We start from the raw sequence: 21343 nt of genomic DNA, 5'->3' as shown, positions 1-21343 counted from the left end.
AACGTGTTATTTACTTTGTGATTAAGAAGTGAGCTAGGGGGGTGATGAGGCTTTGTCACTCTGCCCACTTCCCAGTAACTTTCCCTGAATGGTTTTTTGGGGTTTTTTTTTGTTTTGTTTTTTTAACGATTCTATTTACTTATTTGACAGAGCAGGGGAAGCAGGCTCCCTGCGAGCCCAATGTGGGGCTCGATCCCAGGACCCTGAGATCATGACCTGAGGCAAAGGCAGAGGCTTCACCCACTGAACCGCCCAGGCGCCCCTCCCTGGATGGTTTTAGTCAGCATCCCTTGTGGATCTTTGCTTGAATTGGGAGGTTGAAGAATGGTGATTTTCTGTTTCTACGTTAGTAGAAGCTATCCTTCTGATTAAAAAAGAAAAATAGAAGTTCCCTTTGATGAAACTATGTGCCTCCGAAAACGTAGACTATGGCTGACTCAGTCAGTAGAGAAGGTAACTCCAGATCTCGGGATTGTGAGTTCAAGACCCACGCTGGGTGTGGGTGTGGGTGTGGAGCATACTTAAAAAAATGAAAACCAAAAAACCCAAGCCCCCCCCCCCCCAAATACAGGATAAATGCTTCTTTTGGGGTTATAGAAACTTTTATTTTACTTTTTAGTTTTTTATTATTTGCATTTTATTGAACAGGTCTGAAATGTAAAGCTTAGATATGACTTTTTTTTTTTTAAAGTAGGTTCCATGCCTAGCATGGGACTTGAACTCACAACCCTAAGATCAAGACCCGAGTGGAAACCAAGAGTCTCTTAACTGACTGAGCCACCCAGCACCCTTAAAATAGGACTTTAAGGGGGCATCTGGCTGGCTCAGTACAGAAGCTCCATGTTGGGGCTATAGAATATTTAAAAATAAAATCTTTAGGGGTGCCTGAATGGCTAAGTTGGTTAAGCATCTGCCTTCAGCTCAGGTCGTGATCCTGAAGTCCTGGGATTGAGTTCAGCAGGGAGTCTGCTTCTCCCTCTGACCCTCCCTCCTCTCATGCTCTCTCTCTCTCTCTCTCATTCTCTCTCTCAAATAAATAAAATCTTTAAAAAAATGAAAATAAAATCGTTAAAAAAATTATTAATCTTGGGGCGCCTGGGTGGCTCAGTGGGTTAAAGCCTCTGCCTTCGGCTCAGGTCATGATCCCAGAGTCCTGGGATCGAGTCCTGCATCCGGCTCTCTGCTCCGCAGGGAGCCTGCTTCCTCCTCTCCCTCTGCCTGCCTCTCTGCCTAGTTGTGATTTCTCTCTGTCAAATAAATAAAATATTTTAAAAAATTATTAATCTTTAAGAATATTGAATAATGGGTCGCCTGGGTGCTCAGTAGGTTAAACCCTCTGCCTTCGGCTCAGGTCATGATCTCAGGGTCCTGGGATCGGGCTCTCTGCTCAGTGGGGAGCCTGCTTCCTCCCCTCTCTCTCTGCCTGACTCTCTGCCTACTTGTGATCTCTGTCTGTGAAAAAATAAATAAATAAAATCTAAAAAAAAGAAAAGAACGTTGAATAGTAAAAGGGGGTGAAGTCTTATTCACAAATTAGTAAATGGTAAATTAGGAAAAGATGTAAAACTTTGGGAATTAGGCATAAAAACCTGTTCAGGACTTAAGGGAGGTCCTCATTTTCTTACTACAAAAGTCTCCCGTCAAGTAAAGGCTATACCATCAAGAGTGCTGGTTTATGAAAAACTCCAAATTGCACACAACCCCGTTAAGGAGGAGGAGAACCGGCCGGTCAGTTTGCCCCAGCGATGGTGGGGCTGAAGGGCGGGGCTGGAGGGCAGGGGCGGGGCTGGAGGGCAGGAGCGCTGCTGGAGGCTGCAACTCAGGTCCGGGACCTGTAGGTTTTAAAGAGCAGCAGCGGGTGTCAGTGCGTTTACCAAAAGGCTTTGCTTTCCCGTCAGTTTCTAGGATGCTGATGCTTTCCTCAAACAAGGTAGAAAAAAACCACATTAAAAAAAATTTTTTTTTCAGGGGCGCCTGGGTGGCTCAGTGGGTTAAAGCCTCTGCCTTCGGCTCAGGTCATGATCTCAGGGTCTGGGGATCGAGCCCCGAATCGGGCTCTCTGCTCAGCGGGGAGCCTGCTTCCTCCTCTCTGTCTGCCTGCCTCTCTGTCTACTTGTGGTCTCTGTCTGTCAAATAAATAAATAAAATCTTAAAAAAAAAGATTTTATTTATTTGAGAGAGAGCTTGAGAGAGCGAGAGAGCCTGTGCATGAGCAGAGGGAGAGGGAGAATCAGATCATGACCCAAGTAGAAGGCAGACGCTTCACCAACTGAGCGCCCAGGTGCCCGAAGTTGGAAACTTTTAAACATCACTATTATTAACAAAACAACCCACAAGATTTCAACTGTGGTGAAAACATAGAACATAAAATTTACCATCTTAGTCATTTGTAAATGTATAGTTTAATAGGGTTAAGTATATTCGCATTATTGGGCAACAGTGTCTCCAGAACTTTTCATCTTGAGAACTGAAACTCTGTACCCATTAAACAGCTCCCCATTTCTTCCTCCTCCAGCCCCTGGTTCACTCCTATTCTATGTTTGCGTCAATGAACTTGTGTCTATTTTTTGTGTCAATGAATTTGACTTCTTTAGAAACCTCATATAAGTGGAATCGTGCAGCATCTGTCTTTTTGTAATTGGCTTATTTCCACTTATCGTACTCTCCGTCTGTGCTGCCTGGGGCAAGATACTAAGAAATATTAGTATTAGTATTAGTAAAATATTAGTATTAGATACTAATATTTCTTAGTATCTAAATACCACGTTTTCTTTTTTTTTTTTTTAAGATTTTATTTATTCATTTGACAGATAGAGATCACAAGGAGGCAGAGAGGCAGCAGAGAGAGAGAGGAAGAAGCAGGCTCCCTGCCAAGCAGAGAGCCCGATGCGGGGCTTGATCCCAGGACCCCGGCTCGATCCCAGGACCCTGGGATCATGACCTGAGCGAAAGGCAGAGGCTTTAACCCACTGAGCCACCCAGGCGCCCCTAAATACCATGTTTTCTTTATCCATTCATCTGTGAATGGGCGTTGGGTTGTTCCCACCCGTTGGAAATTTGAATAATGCTGCTACCCGCCAATCAATCTTCTCTACCCTACTTTCAATTCTTTGGGATCTATTCCCAAAGTGGGATTGATGGATCACATGTAGCCCCGTGTTTAATTTTTTGAGGACCACTATGCTATGTTCCAGAGCAGTCCCACCATTTTATAACCCTGTCAAAAGTGCCCAAAGGGTGAATTCTTTTAACTATCAATTTCAGAGCAAAGAGTGAATAATATTCTACCCTCATGGCAGCCAATACATGTTTTCTTTTTTCTTTCTTTTTTTTTTTTTTAAAGATTTTATTTATTTATTTGACAGAGAGAGAGATCACAAGTAGGCAGAGAGGCAGGCAGAGAGAGAGGAGGAAGCAGGCTCCCCGCGGAGCAGAGAGCCCGACGTGGGGCTCGATCCCAGGACCCTGAGATCATGACCCGAGCCGAAGGCAGCGGCTTAATCCACTGAGCCACCCAGGCGCCCCTCTTTTTTCTTTTTTTTTTCAAATACTATGCATGAATAACTTTTTTTTTTTTTTTTAAATTTATTTGACAGAGAGATCACAGGTAGACAGAGAGGCAGGCAGAGAGAGGGGAAGGGAAGCAGGCCCCCTGCTGAGCAGAGAGCCTGATGCGGGGCTTGATCCCAGGACCCTGGGATCATGACCTGAGCCGAAGACAGAGGCTTTAACCCACTGAGCCACCCAGGTGCCCCTGAATAACTTTTTTTTGCGTGAATAATTTTTTGTTTGTTCAGTCGTGTACAGTGGCGACGGGATAGAAGAGATCTATATTTGGTCATTGTCCACAGTTCCTGGAGCTGCTCTGGAACCGCTAAGGTGAAAGGAGTGTCTTTTGTTATTCATAACAGGGCCCTTTCAACCGCCACAGAGTTTATGTTAATGAGGTGACTTTTGGAAAGCCACGGAGGGTGGGGGCGCTGGTTGTCAGGGGAACCGACCACGTGATTAGAGTTGGAACTTTCAGCCTCCACACTCCCCCACCCCTACCCTTGCCCCCATGGACCTCTGGAGAGAGGGGATGGGGTGGAGATTGAGTTCCATCCCCAATAGTCAATGGTTTGATCCATTATGTGGAGTAATGAAGCCGTCATGAAAATCCTAACCCAAGGGGGTTCGGAGAGCTTCGAGGTTGCTGACCACCTGGCCTGCTGGGAGGGTGTTGTGCCCAGAGAAGTCGTGCAAGCTCCAAGCCCCTGGCTCCGTACCGAGCCCCTGGGCCTCTCTTCTGTCTGGCTCTGCCTTAGCTGTATCCTTTTAGAAACCAGTAATCCATGAAGTAAACTGTTTTCCTGAGTTCTGTGAGGCATTCTAGCAAATTACTGAGTCTGTGGAGCGGGTCATGGGAACCCCCAATTTATAGCCAGTTGGTCCCAAGTACCAGAGGCCCCGCCCTGCAATTAGCATTCGATTGGGGGCGGGCGAAGCTCTCACAAACTACAGGTGGTTGGTGTCCGAATTGCATGACATGGGAAGCCCACACATCTGATGTCAGAAGTGTTTTGTGGGTGTTGCAAGTAGAAGTGGACGGAGAACAAGGGTTCTTTTCCTTTTTGACAATAACTGCATTCTTTCTGAATGTTCGGTTTTCGTCACATTTGGCCAATGGGAGAGCCTTTACACCAGCTTGACTGACCTTTGAAACACTCCTGCTAGTCTTCCTTGCTTTCTGGAACAACCTGCTCTAGTCCCACTTAGCTTTCGGGGTGAAAGGTTCCTTCCTCTAAGGAGCACGGGGCTCCCTGCTCAGCGGGGAGTCTGCTTCTCCCTCTCCCTTCTGCCTCCCCCTCTGCTCACGCTCTCACTTGTTCTCTCTCTCTCTCAAATAAATAAATAAACAGAATCTTAACTGTTACTAGGGGCCATCACACTGGGTCCTCTCAACGGACATGGCTAGGAAATTTTTTTGACAGAGAGATCACAAGTAGGCAGAGAGGCAGAGAGAGAGAGAGAGGAGGAAGCAGGCTCCTTGCTGAGCAGAGAGCCTGATGCAGGGCTCGATCCCAGGACCCTGAGATCATGACCTGAGCTGAAGGTAGAGGCTTTAACCCACTGAGCCACCCAGGCACCCTAGGAAATTTTTTTGAATCATGAGTTCGTATTGATGTTTCTGATTCAAATTTAATATTAGGGAATTTTCTTAATTTCTTAGATTTTATTCTTTTGTCTCTTTTCTCTTATTTTTGTGTTCGTTCCCTTTCTTCACAAAAGGCATCATATTACATGCCGGTTCTGCACCTTGCCCTTTTCATTTTCTCTCTCCTGGAGATCAGTCTCAATCTGTCCATGGAGATCTTCCTCATTCTTTTTTCTGGCTCGACAGGCCTTTATTTTTTATTTTTTTAATTAAAAAAACTTTTTTTTTTTTTTTTTTAAGTAGGCTCCACGCCCAACGTGGGGTTTGAACTCATGACCTGAGATTAAGAGTCACATGCTCAGGGGGCGCCTGGGTGGCTCAGTGGATTAAGCCGCTGCCTTCGGCTCAGGTCATGGTCTCAGGGTCCTGGGATCGAGCCCCGCATCGGGCTCTCTGCCTGCCTCTCTGCCTACTTGTGATCTCTCTCTCTGTCAAATAAATAAATAAAAAATCTAAAAAAAAAAAAAAAAAAAAAGTCACATGCTCAGGAGAGCCTGGGTGGCTCAGTCGTTAAGCGCATCTGCCTTTGGCTCAGATCATGATCCAGGGGTCTGGGATCTGAGCACTGGAGGGGTGGGGGAGAAGCAGAGGGAGAGGGAGAATCTGAAGCCGACTCCACACTGACGTGGAGACTGGTATGGGGCTCCATCTCATGCCTCTGAGAGCATGACCTGAGCAGAAACCAAGAGTCAGACGCTCAACCAACTGAGCCACTCATGCGCCCCTAATTTTTTTTAACAGATATTTTATTTTTTAAAGATTTTACGTATTTATTTGAGAGAGAGAGTAGGAGAGTGGGATGAAGAGCAGAGGGAGAGGGAGAAGCAGACTCCCTGCTGAGCAGGGAACCCATTGTGGGATTCCATCCCAGGCCTCCGTCTGAGCCACCCAGGCGGCCCAAGAGATTTTTTTTTTTTTTTTTTTTTTTTTTAAAGATTTTATTTATTTATTTGACAGAGAGAGAGATCACAAGTAGGCAGAGAGGCAGGCAGAGAGAGAGGAGGAAGCAGGCTCCCTGCAGGGCAGAGAGCCCGACGCGGGGCTCGATCCCAGGACCCTGAGATCATGACCCGAGCCGAAGGCAGCGGCTCAATCCACTGAGCCACCCAGGCGCCCCGAGATTTTAAACATATACAAAATCAGAGGGGATCCTGAACCTTCCTGTACCCATGACTGAGCCTCAGTAACTACCAATGTGCGGAGATCTCCAACAGGAGGCTGTCGGGGCAGGGGTCGGATACGAGGGCCAGGAGCTTTCAGCCCAGTGACCAAGGGGGCAGGAACCACCTCTCCTTCCATCCCCTGCCCCTCCAATCCCCTGGGCACTTGGACCGAGGTCTGGTTGACCACTCTCCACTCATAAGGAGAACCAGTGGTCTCCGCCCCAAGGCATGTATGCAGAGGTTACTCGGCATGGAGAAGGGAGCGATGAATGCCCAGGCGAGACTGGGAGGGAAGGCCTGAGCCACATCCGGTGCACAGACGGGGTCGGTGAAAGGGCCGTGGAGAAGAGTGGGAGGCCGGGAGTGGCAAGGCTGTTGGCAGCCTGCATTGCCCCACGGAAGGGGACTCTTGGGTGGAAAGCAGGGGGCCATGTGACCTGCTGAGAGCCCCATTGTGAGAGGGTGTAGGATGAGGCCAGATAGAGCTTGGATGGGAGTGGGGGGGGCTGAGACAACTTACAGACAAGGTCTGCCACGAGAGGGATGAGGGCCACAACTAAGCAGGAAAGATGGTGACGGGGCAGGGGCTTCCCAAGGGACCCATGCGACGTGGGGACAGCACAGGACCCCGGGTATGGAGCTGTTGGCCTGGGACGGATCCTGAGGTCATCACCCACGGTCAGAACTATAGGAAGAGGGCAGGGATGCCTGGGGGGGCTGGGACAGAGTTCGGTTTGTCCAGACCGGGCCAACCAGGCAGAGATCCCTTGGGTCCCTAGTGCCTGCAACATCCGGTCTCCAGGGAAAGGAACTGGTAATTTGACCCCACGCCACCCTCAGGGGCACCAAGGTGGGCAGGCACTAATCCTGTCTTACAGAAGAGAAAAGTCAAGTTCAGAGGGATTAGAGGGCTTGGCCCAACTCACAAGGCTTCTGAGGGGAATAGCATGGCCACATGGGGCTGCCCAACTCATTGGGTGAGTGGCCATTACTGTTCAGTGGCAGGGCAGGGGGTGCGCAGAGGACAGTCAAGGGCCACGACCCTGGCTGGTCTTTGCTGTGGAGTCTGCTTCTCTCCTTGGTCTAAATGAAGAAGGAACCGGACGGGCCGGCAACAAAGTCGTACCTTATTGTCTACACAGCTCTTGCATAAATCATTCCACAGACTCCTCACAACTGCTTAGGAAGCTTTATTACGGGGATCTGACAGAGAAGACTCACAGAGACAAGGGCCCGAGACACATGACTAAAACACAACTTGTTTAAACCAGGCTCCAGAGCAGAGGTGCCGTCTCGGTCTCCCGCCACTCCCATGGCGCCGCATGGAGCTATGGGGGGCCCCTGGTGGAGGCCGCAGGGCAGGAGGCCTTCACAGACCCCCTTGGGGCTAAGGGGGCAGCAGGTCCTCACCAGGGCTGTGAGGTCCCATCAAAGGAGGGGAGCAGGACTGACCGCTTTCCATGCCTGAGTGTGTGGAGGGGGGCACGGGGGACAGGGACACACGCGAGTCCAGTCCGATTGCTGGGATGGTGGGGCGGGACTGGCACCCTCGGCCAGTGATGCAGGCACCGGGGTGCTGTCGGAACTGCCTTCCCAGCCCTCTGCCCCTGCCTCAGAAGCTACACGGCTCTTCACGGCCCGGCTTCCCCCTCCGACACGGAGCCCTTCCGCTGGCCTGGAGAGCTGCCAGGGAGCAAGAAAGGCAGAAAATTCCCTCCGGACTCCGGAGCCGGCGGCGGCTGGGAAATCGGTTTTGGCCTCAAGAGGAGCGCAGCGGCCGCTGGCGCTGCCCAGACGCTGCTGTGGGGCAGAGATAACAGGCACAGGAAAGGTGGGGTGGCAGGATCCTCCCAGGAGCCTGGCTTTCACGTAAACAACGAGCTGCTGCCGGCCGGGGCAGGAGGTGATTCACGTCCCACACCGCGCGGGGCCTGCTGGCCGTGCTTGCCGGGCACTGAAGGACCGGGGCCGCCGTGGCCGGGTGCTGAGGCCTCTCTGGCTGTGTGTGTGGGTTGGGGATCAAACCCAGGCCTTCTGGCAACTGGCTTGACCTCAAAAGCCCGGGTGTGTCTAAAAACTGGCCAGGGAAGGGCTCAGTCACCCCTAACGGAGGAGAGGCCTCGGCTCTCGTCTGAGAACTGGCCGGGTTTCAGGATCAGGGCAGTGAACAGCGGGACCAGGGGTGCTCCTCCATCCTCCGGGCTCCCATCTGCCCGCGCCAAGAGGCATACGCTGGCAGTGACCACGCCAACTTCCCGGGCCACCCCCACGGACTAGGGCCACAGGCTTCGGCCACTCCACTACCAACCCTGAGGTAGTGACCCTGACAAGAGATGGAGAGAGCACTTGGAACTCCCACTTCTGCCTGAAAACAGACCACAGTAGAGGCCAGGGCAGCCAAGAGGCCCGAGTGGGAGAACACGGCACTTTTAGTAGGGCCCCGGGCCCCAAGTGGTGTGTGCACACAATCCATAGCACCCGACTCCTCTGTGGCAATGTCCTTTCCCTGGCTGGAAAGCCACACAGAGGCTCCTCTTGGGGTGGCATCTGGGAGCAGATCCCAGTCCTGAAATAAACAGAGCGGCTCCTCCGCGCCAACGCGGGTCGCTGGGCCACACAGTCTCCTCGGGCCCCGGAGCGGCTCCTCTCCTCGACGGAAAGAAGAATGTCCGAGCCACTCCAAGCTGGTCCCTTGGGTCACTGCTTGGCCTTTTTCACGATGGTGCCCACGGCAGAGATCACAGTGGTCTTGGAGCCGCTGGCGCTGGTGGTCACCGTGACGACGGCGGGCAGGGTCGCCGTGGTGGTGAGGATGGTGGGCTGGGCTATCGTGGTCACTGGGATGGCCGAGTCCCACTTGCTCTTCCTCTTCTGGGCGTCTGCAATAAGGCGAGGGAGGCATCAGGACCCAGACGAACCAAGAAGCAACACTCCCTTTTCTAGCAGGTCAGGAACGGCAGGGGCAGCCAGTGGACTGGGGACCCCACCCCGGACTCCCAACAGGCCTTAACAAACTCTGGGGTCAGAGAAAAGCACAGCAAGGGGAGCCTAGGCCCAGATCCCCACAGCCTCTCCTCCCCCAGACAAGGCAGGGAGACCGTCGCTCCATTCGTGGTATGGCTGGAAGCGGACAAGCCCCCTTCTACCTGCCACCGCTGTGCTGGCCGTGGTGGTGGTGGTGGCCGTGGCGTTGGTCGTGGTACCTTTCTTGGTGCCTGTCACAAACTCGATCTGGAGGGAGAGAGGAAAAGAGGTAAGGGCGGCAGCCAACTGTTTGTCCACACCCTTCTGCCGGAGGCGGCGTGCGGGGCACAGATAGGTACCGTACAAAGGACGCCCAAGGCAGCAGCCCTGTCACACCATCTAAGGGAGGGACAAGGTGTCGGAGAGGTGCCCAGAGGAGGCTTTTACTACCGTTCTTTTAAGCTGGGGTGGGGGAGAGGGGGAGAGTCTCAAGCAGGTGCCACACCCAGCATGGAGCGGACTTGGGGCTCGATTTGACGACCCGGAGATCAGGACCTGAGCCCATACCAAGAGTTGGATGCTTAACTGACTGAGCCACCCAAGCGCCCCTTTTATTTTTATTATTTTTTAGGAGTGGGGAGGGGCAGAAAAAGAGGGAGAAAAAGGATTTACTTTTATACTTCAAGGAGAGTCTTCTCTTTTTTTTTAGTATTTTATTTATTTATCTGAGAGAAAGAGAGAGAGAGAGAAAGCGCGCGCAGGCCCACACGTGGGTACACAAGCAGGGGGAGCTAGAGAGGGAGAAGCAGGCCCCCCGCTGAGCCGGGAGCCCGACACAGGGCTTGATCCCAGGATTGCAGGATCATGACCTGAGCAGAAGGCAGACGCTTCACTGACTGAGCCCCACAGGTGCCCCGAGGAGAGCCTTCCAGACAGACACTGGAACGCTCCGGGCATCACCAGGATTCTGTACATGCGGGACACATCAACCGGCAGCCCCGCCGCACATTCCGGGTGGAGGCGCCCCCCCCGCCGCCCCCCCCGCCCCCGGAGCAGCACAGCTTTGGTCTCTGTGCGCTGCAGACACGGCCCACGCTAAGCCTGGGGTTTGGAAGGGGAGGGGAAGAAAAGGGATGTTCCACCAGCACTAAGAATGAGAAAAGCTGATCGCCCGGTAGCTGCTTGGCGGGCCGCTGGCTCACCCTGGCTGCAGCCCCTGCTAGGGGTTTGTTGGGGGTGGGGTCGGGCCGCATCCCGGAGGCCCCGCTGCGCGGGAGGGTCACAGCAGAGCAAAGGCAGGCAGAGCTAGTGGCCCGAGCACAGTCAGTCTCAGAGCCGAATTTCCGTTCCCCAAGGGATCCAGACCGTGCTGCTTGGGAAGAAGTGGTGGTCAGGGGCCTAAATAAGGGGTCCTCCGGCCACCAGGTGCGGGACCTGCAAGGAGGCACTGAGGTGGACTGTGGAGATCAGACCTGGAGGCCGAGGAAGTGCTCTCAGAAGGAAGACCTGTCGCTCTACTCAGGCCAGGGAGGACACGGGACAGCAGCGAGAGCCAGCGGGGCGCCACAGTGGTGAGGGGAGCAGAGGGAGGGTGCAGTGCGGCAGACCACAGACCCCAAGAAACCAAATGGAAGCACCCGAGAGGCACCTTCAAGCTGACGGTGGGGGCTGCGAAACGACAGTCCACACACGTGCCCCTCCCACCACCAGGACATTCATCTATCACTTACTTTGGTGCGTTCCTTTTTGGCCTTTTCCAATTTGTCCATTTCAATCTTCTGGGCTTTAGCTACAAAGACAAGAGAAGATCTAAGAAAAGCAGCCCTGGAACAGCTCCCACGTGAGGGGCCACTTTAGGCCGAGGGTCCCTACACCCGCACTTGCCACACCCCGTACTCTCGCTCAGTGCGCACACCCAGCCTCCAGGCCAAGGGGCTCACTGTCCTGTTGCGATGGACAAATGGAAGGGCCGGTCCTCGGCTGGCACCAAGCAGAGGCCTCACACCAGCAGGCTCAGGGGCTGGGGCTGTGCACCCTCGTGTGGAGGGGCCGGCTGCTCCTAAGCGCCAGCAGACTGTCGTCGCCATGTGGGGATGCAGGCCCCGTGTGGACAACCTACCCGCTGACCCAGAAAAGCCGGGATTACAAACTTGAGGTACAATGTTGGCAACTCATTCAAATTAAAGCAGGACAAAACTTGTACGGGCCAAACCAAACACACCTACAGGCCAGATCTGGGCCAGGGGCTGCTGGGTTAAGACCTATCAGCAGAGGGCTCGGACTCTGAAATTCCCCTCTGTTCTTCCTGTAGGGACCCTTGAGAAAATGCTTTCCCACTGGCTTCAGGACCCGCTGTCCCCCTGCCTGCGACACTCTCTCTGCACCTCTGAACCTCAGCTCGAATAGGACTTCCTCGGCAAGGCCGATCCCACCCCCTCTGCCCTGGCCCCCTTCGGCTGGTTAGGGCGCCCCACCTGCACCCCCACCACACCCGTCACTGCTGGGACTGCTCCTTCTTTGCCTTCTGTGCCAGGTCGTAAGCCTCCCACGTCACAGCAGGTCTGTACCATTCAAGGCTGCATACCCACCGCCCCGGACACGGCCTGACACAGGGGAGACCCTGAAATACATGGTGGCGGGCTGACCGAACAGACGGAAGGCCAGATGGACGGACGGCCACCTACCTAATGCCTCATAGTAGGAGTCCTCAGACCAGCCGTGGGGGTCGAACATATCCTGCAAAAATGAAGAGCTAACACTGTAGCCAGCAAGGGTCGTTGGATGACAAATGGCTTAGAAACCCAGGGCCCTCCATGGATTTTTCCTAGCCCGGAGGCCCCTGACGTAAGGACACAGGGGCTCAGCTGTTATCCGTGGCCCAGCCACGGGGTAACCGATTTCCTCCTGGGAGTATGAGGCAGTGAGGCGTTTGTCTGCGGACTCTGCCACAGAAGCACAGCGAGTGCACGCTCGGGCCCTAACCAGTCCGGGTCCCAGGGCGAGGTCTGTCGCTGTGATTTCTCTCCCGGACTATTTCAGAGCCAGGGGGGCTCCGCGCGGGAGCTGGGACCTGCGCCCTTCAGCCGGCACTGCCGCTACGCGGGCCTGCGTAGCGGCTCCACGGCCAAATCCGGCAGAGCGAGCGCAGCGCCCCGGGCAGCCCCCCTCAACCCGCCGCCTCTGCATGCAGGGCATACCTTTGGGTAGTTGGTGCCCAGCTCATCAATTGCACAGAATTGGATCAGCTTCTCGTAGATGCTGAAAGAACAGCAGAAGGCACTGAGCAAGCCCTGGTCCCAAGCCGGGTGTGCGGCAGATTCTGAGAGATCAGAACCGTGTGGTTCTTGGGCTCAAACGAACCCTTTAAACCCAGCTGAACTGTTCCAAGCAAGCTTCGTGATAGAAGGGGAAATGTCCCCTGGCCTGACATGAAGTCATTCCTAGTCCTCCCCACGCCCAGAGAGACGGCTCATTAGCCAGGGGCCGGGACAGCTACGGTGTCCGGGTTTTTGGTCTTATCCGGACATCTGACATACAGTTTGTGGGGCGGGGCGGGGCAGGTCCCTGATGTCACTATGTCAGACTGCCATGTGCGCCATGTGCTTGGGGCCCTGGATGGAGCAAGACCTGGACAAACCTCTGTACCTAAATCCTGTCACCTGCGTGCAGCACCAGTGACAGTTTGGAGGGGAAGAGGAACCCACACGGACTATCTAGTCCAATTCCCCCACTGCAGAGATGAGGAGACTGAGGCCTCGAGAGGCTGTATGCCTTAGGAGCAGAGCGAGGAGAACACAGCTCAGGCCTCTCGGCTTCCACTCTTCATCCTGGTTTCTGTGTTACTGCAGCCCGGGTGCTGGCCGCTGTGGGCCCGGGTGCGATCTTAGCTAGGCCTCTCCCTGCCACTTCCACAGGGGCATTCCAGTTCCCAGGCCGCCATCAGTGACTCACCTGACCCTGAAGGCCCATGGAAAACTCACCTGGGGTTCCGAAATTCTTTTTTCCTTTGGATAATGTAGTTCATATCCATTCCCTCTTTTATCTTCCGCTCATAAAGCTTCTGGATCTTGTCCTACAGGAGAGAAACAGAAGGGCCCTTCGGACACCACCCATCCCACTGGCAATCCCAGCCTGTGGTCACAGGTGCTGGGTGGACACTTGGGCCACAGAGACCCACAGAGCCATGCAAGGACCTACTCCGGTCACATTGTCTTTCTCCACCCAGCCTGTGACCAGCGCTGAGCACAAGTAAGAGAAACCGAGACCAGTCCGTTTTCGGTTTGCTTTCTCCTCACTCGCTCTGGATGGCTGGCAGAGGGAACGGTGAAAGGTCAAGGCGGAGAAACCAAGGAGAAGACAACGGAGGGCTCCGCCATGGTCAGTCAGCTCCTGAATCACCCCAAGAGGATGGGCAGGGGGCTCAGTGCTGGTTTTCAATTTTAGCACAGGATTCAGTCCTCAGTGGGAGACCTGGGAAGGCTACATCCTTTCAAAGGAAGGAAGGAGTAGTGTGTTTTGGATTTGGCCCCACAAACTTCCTACAGTATCCTTTGTAGGCAGGCTCACAGACGGCCAGTCCCTACGACGTTATGAAGAGGCACTGTCAGGGGTCAAGAGCCCGTCTCATTAAAGCTACCCCACCCCAGACCCGTCCTCTGGCTTTCAGTGGGCAACAGGAGAACCAGCTGGCAGGGAGCCAGGCCGGTCCCACAGGTGTCTCAAGGCCCAGAGAGATGAGGCCGGCAGCAGATGGCAGCCACATCACCCAGTGTGGGAAGAGGCCCCAGAAGCCCGGGTCTCAGGGCAGAGTCACCTCTGAGGAGGAGCAGTCTTACCCAGCAAGGCTGGAGCTGGCCCGGGGCAAGGTCTCTCTGCAGCCTCCCCCACTAGTGGCGGCTAAATGCACAGACTCTGCAGAAGGAAAACACGTGGGACACTCTTCACCTGCAGGAGGCGGCGGGCAGGGCTGCAGGTCCCGCGTGACGCCCTTGGGGAACATCAGGAGCGGTGACCCACCCCGTGTCCGAAGGCTGACTCCTGCCGAGACCGGCCAGAGGAGGCACTGAAGTGCGGAGAGAGGGTCTGTAATGCATTCGCCAGGGCAGAGACCACCAAGAACGACACACCTCCCCGTTCTCTCTCCAAGGGCAAACCAGGGGGGCCTCACACGGAAGCCTTGGCCCGCTGAGGCCGACCCGTATGTTACAGATTCCTCTCCTGGGTTTCCTGGGCCGTCAGATGGGCTCTCCCACTTCGGGTCAAGTGAAGTGTTCACTGAAGGTCATGGTTTCTACCACTAGAAGGATCTAAAAATGAGAAATGCGCTGAACTTGAGGGCTGAGCCAGCTGGCTGTCTGTCTGGCAGAGACTGCCGGACTGTCCTTACAGGCCGCGGCTTGTTGCCTGGCGGGGAGATGAGGTGCTGTGCTCATGGACAACTCAGCCAAGGGAGGAGACTTCTGGGAAAGGAAGAGGATCTGTGCCGCGCCCCCAGCCCCGATGCGGGCCCTGCCCAGCCAGCTGCATTCCGCAGCCCCTGGGCCCCTTAGTCATGCATCCGTTAGGATGGCACCCTGGGCCCGTGCTGTGGCCAGAGGGACCAGCAGAACCTACGGAATCAAAGGCAGAGCAGGGGGACCGGGCGCCCACACTGGGCAGCCCCGGGTGTCTGCTCCTGTGTCCATCACGAGGTTCCACACACAGGGGAACCCGCCGAGGGCCAAGGAGAAACATCTGCAAGCGCTGAAAAGGAGGTCCAAGGCCCAGCTGCCCCCGAGGCCCTGCTCCCAAGGGAGTGACTGCACCCACTGCCCCAGTTCGTCCGGGTTTCAAAACCCCAGGCCGGGGCTGTTTGTGACCTTGTCAGGAGAGGAGGACAAGAACCTTAGGCATATCAATGCCTGTGTTTCTGCATTTCTACAAACTGTCTTCCATTCTCATGGTTCCTCCGTTTCTTAGTGAAGTGCCCCCTGGCTCAGCTGGGTCGCACAGAAAGTCACGGTATTTTCTCTGTCCAGGCTTAGGACCCCATGGAGGGCGAGTTAGGGGGTCCCCGCTCGAGCAGTGCCAGGTGATGAGGGAGGGGCTGGCAGTGGGCTCAGAGCAAACGCCTGTCGCAGGCGAGGAGAGGTGACCAGGACGTGTGGGCCACTGCTGACCTGGCTGTTTCTTCTACGGAAGGCTCTTTAAGTCAGACCAAACCCGACACCCGAGCAGCCCTTCCCCCCGACACGGCTGCGGCAGCAGAGCCCCGCACTTACTTGCAAGTGGTTCGAACACCTGCCAGGGGGCTCGGGCGGGATCTTGATTTCATCAGGTGACATGTTCCGGACTCTTTCAGAAAAGGAGGCTGTGAGAGAACAGAAAGAATTCTCTGTGGATGTATGTGATGGGGGGTGGGGGGCGGGTGTAGGATGGGGGCTAAACACGGTTAGGGAAAAAAGGGCACATGAGACCTTTTCAGGGAGAGAGAAAGGCTATGAGACAGTACAGTGGTGTTCAGAGTGGCTTCTCGGTCATCTGAGTTGAGATCGAATGACCAGAAGGAGCCAGCGTGTGGGAAGAGGAGTTCAGGCAGAGGGGACAGGTGTCAAGAATGCATAAAACCACATCCTAGAAGTGAACTTTTCAGGAAAAGGTCTGTCCAGGGTGTGCTGGTGAACGTCTAACAACCCGCTGGGGGAAGAGGGGAGCTTTGAGCTACAGCATCTGCAGTTTCTGGGTTACTGATGCTCTTGTTGCTGGACCCGGGCCAGGAAGCGGGGAGCACCACCGGTTGACCGTGTGAGCCAGCTCCAGCCCCCCACTGGCTATGTTCCTTTAACACCTCCCAGGATTCTGGAAGCTCTTGCCCAAGACAGAGGAGAAGTTCCGAGTTCCTCTAGGACTCAAAACATTCAAAACTGCCTGGTGCATAAATGATGTTTTAAAAGAAATTACCTGTTATTAGTTTAGTCTTTTGAAAATAAACCAATCAACCCTCCTTTGGCCCACCTCATTCCTGGGAACAAAAGGCCTGGTTCTGACGTGAAGAACCACAACTCCCAAGGGCTAATTCCCTCGGGATCTGCCACTGCCCACCCAAATTGCCTGCTCCCTCTGTTCTCTTCTCCGTAGTCTGGCCACCCTCAGCCTGCAGCGTGTGCTCAGGATCGGACAATGCACCATTTGTTGTAAGATTCTGTCTGTGCTCTTTCAAACATTCTCTCATGAAAAGGGCCATACAGTGAGCAAACGGCAGGCGGAGTGGGGTGGGGCAGGATGAAGGGAAAGAATGAACAAACCAGCACCAATAACAGCCAGCAAGTAGCTGCTGGGTACCCACTGTGTGCCAGGCCCTGGGCCGGACTATCTCTTAGCCCCGCGCGGCTGCCCGGACCGGCTGGCGAGAGCCTAGCACAGCCTTTGCCTTCTTTCCTCCCAGCGCCGGTTAGTATCTTTCTCAGCAGATAGGGTACTTTGATCTCCGCTCAGAGCGTCACTATTAGTGTAAGTAGCTCAGTGCTGAGCAGGGCTGAGGGCATGGCTCTGTGGGCTTTGCCAGTCTCAGTGGCGGCAGAATAGGCCCGCACACACTGCAAAGCCCGAGGCTGGGGCAGAGTCTCAACACGCTACACGCGCCAACTCCCGCGGTCGGCAGCGGGGTTCTCACTGGATGCGCCCTGACAACAGAGCGCTAGGCCGGCCATTTTGGGTGAGGGCAAGACCGGGATGGGGTGACCTACCCCGCCGTGAACCTGGGACAGCCGTGCAGCCCAGGAGCAGTTTCCACCAGGGGACCACGTGCTCCTCTTTGCCCGGCCCTTCCCTTCTGCCTCCTGAGTCCTGAAGCAATGGCAGTACCCAGAACGGGCTGCAGTTCAAGTCTCCTCCCGACTTCCCCCTTCTTTGCAGCCCTGGGAGGGGCTGGGGTTCTCAGCCAGAGGCTCAAGCAGGCTGCAGAGGCCAGCTGAGAGTGGACCTGGCCGGGGCGAGCTGTCCTCGGTATTTCTAGAGGGCAAAAACAAGGAGGGCCCTGGCATGCTTTGGGCACAAATGAGAAGGGTGAAGCTCTTCCCTGGGGGTGCGGGGGTGGGAGAGGGAGGCAGAGAGAGAGAGAGAGAGAGAGAGAGAGAGAGAGAGAGAGTGTGTGTATGTGTGTGTGCGCGCGCGCGCGCAGCACGGACAAAGAATGCCCTTTGGCATTTGCCAGGAAAGCCTTTTGGAAACACAGGGTGTGCCGCCGTCGCCACAGCAACCAACCACACTAGGGCTCAAGTGGTGCGCAGTATGACTCGGGGGGGGCCCTCCTGAGCTCCCGGGTTAGGAACAAAAGCATTCCTATGAAGTGACTGGCAAGTGCAGGGACAGTCAGAAAATTAGGTAAAAAATTCCGCACAGCTTCCAGGAGCAATCTTTCAGTGACTCTCTTTCCTCAGTCCCAGCACGATTTCAAGTAGAAGACCTCAAACCCGCATATATGGTCATCTGAGCAGCCACAAAGCCTCAAACCATTTTCCCAGGAAATCCGTCGAGAAATGTGTCCGGGCCCTTAGGGCAACTCCAGGTACCATGGCTGCTCTTGGGTGTGCTGGGGGCATTCTAGAAGGGCAGCTGGTACTCAGAAGTCTACCTTGGTGATTCACCCCTGTGCACACCCAAGCCAGGAAACAGCCCTGGTATCCATAGCTGCCAGGTGTGAATCTGAGCAGGAGCGGCTCCTTAGTCGAGCTTACGTAACGGTGGGGAGCAAGGAGTGCCTGGGGCGTACTGTGGGGCTGGGAGCAGGGAGCAGTGGAGCTCTCCCTAGTTCACTAGGGACACGGAGAACCCAACCGATTCCCACCCCAGGCCATTGTTCCAGGCATGACCACAGGGCGTCCGTGGGGCATCTGGAGGGCGTACGCGCTCGGCTCTGCGAAGCGGCCACGGTGCTGGAGAGACCTATGAGTCAGCTTCTCTGCTTTCATTTGCTCCATTAAACTTGGGGCTGTCTCACATATGAAAATCCTTCCCATACCAGGGGGAGCAACCCGAGAGTCCCATCCCTAGAGGTATTAACGAAGGAGCTGAGTGCAGACTGAGCTCAACTATCACCTCGTCGCTGAAGATCGGTAGGAGGAACCAAGACGATGAGGCTTCAAGACCTACTGGGGTGAACAGAGAAAAAAACTATGGGGGTAACCCTACTGTGAAAGAACGTACTTAGTAAAAGGAACTACGGATGTGCCCCGTAACACGGAAGGATCTTAAAAACGTGGTGAGTGAAAGAAGCCAGACAAAGAACAAGATGGTCATTTCATTTCTATCTGTGGTTCTCAACGGGGCGGGGGGGGCAATTATGTTCCCCCAGCCCCCAAGGGGACATCTGGGAATGTCTAGAAACATTTTTCCCTGTCGCATCTGGCAGGGGGAAGGGAGTGCTAGGGGCATCCTGAAGACTGAGGACATGCTAAAACACGGTGTCAAACACGCGCCAGGCCCCCGCGACAAGGAACGCTCCAGCCCAAAATGGCAAGAGTGCCAAGGCTGAGAAATCCTGCTCTTTATGAAATTCTAAAAAAGGGCAAAACTATAGTGAGAAAAATAGATCACTGCTTGCCTGAGGCCAAGGGAGGAAACAGTCTGCAAGGAAAGGGGTATGGGGAACATTCTGCAGTGATGGAAAAAGTAAAATTTTTTTAAACATTTATTTCTCTTTAAGTTAGCTCTAGGCCTAATGTGGGGCTTGAACTCGTGACGCCGAGATCCACAGTCACATTCTCCACCAACTGAGCCAGCCGGCGCCCCCGGAGTGACAGACGTGTCTCACACTGTGACTGTGAGGGGGTCAACAGGACTGTACGGATGTGGCAAAGCTCATCGAATGGCTCAAAGGGGCAAGGAGAGAACAGGGGAAGCTGGCAGGAAGAAGTCGTGGTGGAGATGGCTCATGTGCCCCTATCCCACTGCCCGCCAGACACCGCGGCCTCGAGCAGGCAGCGGGCTCCGGGGCAGGCTGTTTGCAGACCCCACAACCACCCCCACCCCTAGCTTCTTGGGAGTACACAGCAGGGACCGGCGAGGCGGTCAGGAACAGGAGACCGAGGCTCTGGTCTACACCTACCCCTGTGGATTGCCCACTCGAAGGAAGCCACACTCTGCTTCCTCTGTCTGCAAAGCCAAGGGGCGCATCCCCTGAGCGCCATTTTCTAAGGAGTCAACACTAAGGTCTAGAAAAATTCTGGTTTTTATAGATTTTAAAGACTCACTCAGGGATAAAGGCAGAATCCTGCTGAGGGCCTGGGCTAGTCATCGTGGTACGGTGCTACCCAAGCCTTCCTCAGCAAACAAATGTAATGGAACAACTTTCAGTTCTTCCAGTTAGGAAAACCAGAACAAGTCCCCACATCCTGTAACCCTTTAGAGGTTCCTTTAGAGGATCCTGTCCAAAAACGGGACAGGTCCAAGGGCTGCGAGCCACAAAGCCTCCATCTGGAAGAGCGGGAGTGGCTTCTGCAGGCCGCAGCCGCGGCAGCCCCGAGGCAGCAGGACCTCCGCTTTGTGAAGGTGAACGCAGCAGGCAGGGAAAGATGGTCACAGTCACCACAGAGAGGGAGGGTCACCCTTTCCATGAGGTTGGGACAGGCTTGGAATTGCTGTTTACAAAGCCCACGACCAAACTGTCGGAGCTGAGGGACTTTCTAAAAAGGATCAGGAGGCTGGCTAGCACAGGACTGGGATGACAGGTGCCAGTTCTCAGAAACATAACTGCCCCGCCCTTCTAAGTCACAAAGTATCCTAGACTCTGGGGTATGAGGCATGTTCCCTTCTGGGGACAGAACCAAGTGCCAGCAGAGGCCACATTTGCTCCTTGACTACATGAATATGCCAGCAAAGTGGGAGGCGTACAAGGACAGAGGACAGGCCTAGGGCACAAGGGGAATGAGCTCCCAGCTGAAGGAGGCCCCAAATCCATCCAGACAACACTGGCAACTGACCGAAGCCCAATGAAACGCACCATGGATATGATTTTCAAAGAATTGTTCCCTGGGTGTCCTACTCAGACATCTTAGCAAATGCCAAAGGCCCCGAGAGCGCACATGAAGAGAAGGCTGTCAGCAGAACGGCGGCCTTGGCTGAAGCAGAGAGAAGCCCCATGCAGGGGCAGGCCCGGGCGTGGTGGGAAGCCAGGTCACTCCGGGCAAGGCTCAGACCTCTGCCCCCGAGACTCCCCCTGGGGTACTCACCAACTAATTCCTGAGGATCTCGCTTTTCTACTTCTGGGTTATCCTGCAAAAGAGAAACAAATACAAGGAGGTAAGTCCGGGACTCCTGACCCACAGCTCCTCACGCAGGATTTTAAGGGAGGAGAAAAGGAGCAAGCGACACAAGAACCTAAGAGCGAGCCGGTGCTTTGGGGGCCTTCTGGGACCCGAGCCGCCTCAGCTCCCTCCATCATCAGAGCGGCCATGACGCTCCAGATGCCTGCTTCAGTCTCCTCCACGGCCTCCAGCAGCAACCAACATCCACCAATGCCGAGGAGAGCAGACACCAGTCTCCATCACCTGGACACCTGGACCCTGCCCACCGTCTCCCCTGGGGGCTGGTCAGCCATTCCCGATCACGCCGCCCCTACCTGGCACCGAGGAAGCAAGAGATGGCAACTTCCCAACACAAGAATTCCAAGAGACGAAAGTCTCTGTTGCCAAGAGATTGTTCTCGCTTTCAGTTTAAGCAGAAACGGGAGACTTTATCATCAGGGGGAAGCTCACGGAGCCCTGGGGCAGGCATGTGCTGGGCCTTTAAATAAGTGACTGACCCGGGCCCCAGTAAGGTCCTGGCACAGGGGCGGCTTCTCTCCTGGCTCTCCTGGGCTCACCTCTCGACCTTTACACTGGCTTTCTCTCTCTCCAAGGAAAAAGCTCTCCCAGATCCGTATCGCAAACTTCCACCCGGCAATACCACTTCTGCGGGTCCCTCAGGCTGGCCGAGAGCAGAAATTTCTGGGCAAAACTTTCTTATCAGGCGTTCTTCTGGACTCGCTCTGTATTTCCCTGCT

The 21343-nt window shown here is 54.7% G+C and overlaps 1 protein-coding gene across 2 annotated transcripts in view; it reads right to left on the bottom strand.

Annotated features, from left to right (window-relative positions):
• Positions 1-7534: 7534 nt before the first annotated feature.
• The window catches only part of LOC123929548 (SAP30 binding protein), a 36070-nt gene continuing 22261 nt past the window's right edge, over positions 7535-21343 (bottom strand). The window contains exons 4-11 of one of the 2 annotated variants that reach the window (XM_045985363.1): positions 20532-20574; positions 15585-15673; positions 13305-13396; positions 12522-12582; positions 12009-12060; positions 11055-11113; positions 9507-9591; positions 7535-9239 (exon numbers count right to left, since the gene is read on the bottom strand). In XM_045985363.1, coding sequence (XP_045841319.1) covers positions 9058-9239; positions 9507-9591; positions 11055-11113; positions 12009-12060; positions 12522-12582; positions 13305-13396; positions 15585-15673; positions 20532-20574 — 663 coding nt within the window. In that variant the 3' untranslated portion in view covers positions 7535-9057. Of the gene's footprint in view, positions 9240-9506; positions 9592-11054; positions 11114-11220; positions 11447-12008; positions 12061-12521; positions 12583-13304; positions 13397-15584; positions 15674-20531; positions 20575-21343 lie in introns of those variants that run through there. The other variant, XM_045985364.1, reaches the window with a different exon arrangement.

This window comes from Meles meles, chromosome 18, assembly GCF_922984935.1.
Source record: "Meles meles chromosome 18, mMelMel3.1 paternal haplotype, whole genome shotgun sequence".
NCBI lineage: Eukaryota > Metazoa > Chordata > Mammalia > Carnivora > Mustelidae > Meles > Meles meles.
Note: the sequence above shows the minus strand (reverse complement) of the source record. Positions and strands in the feature narration are given on the sequence as shown.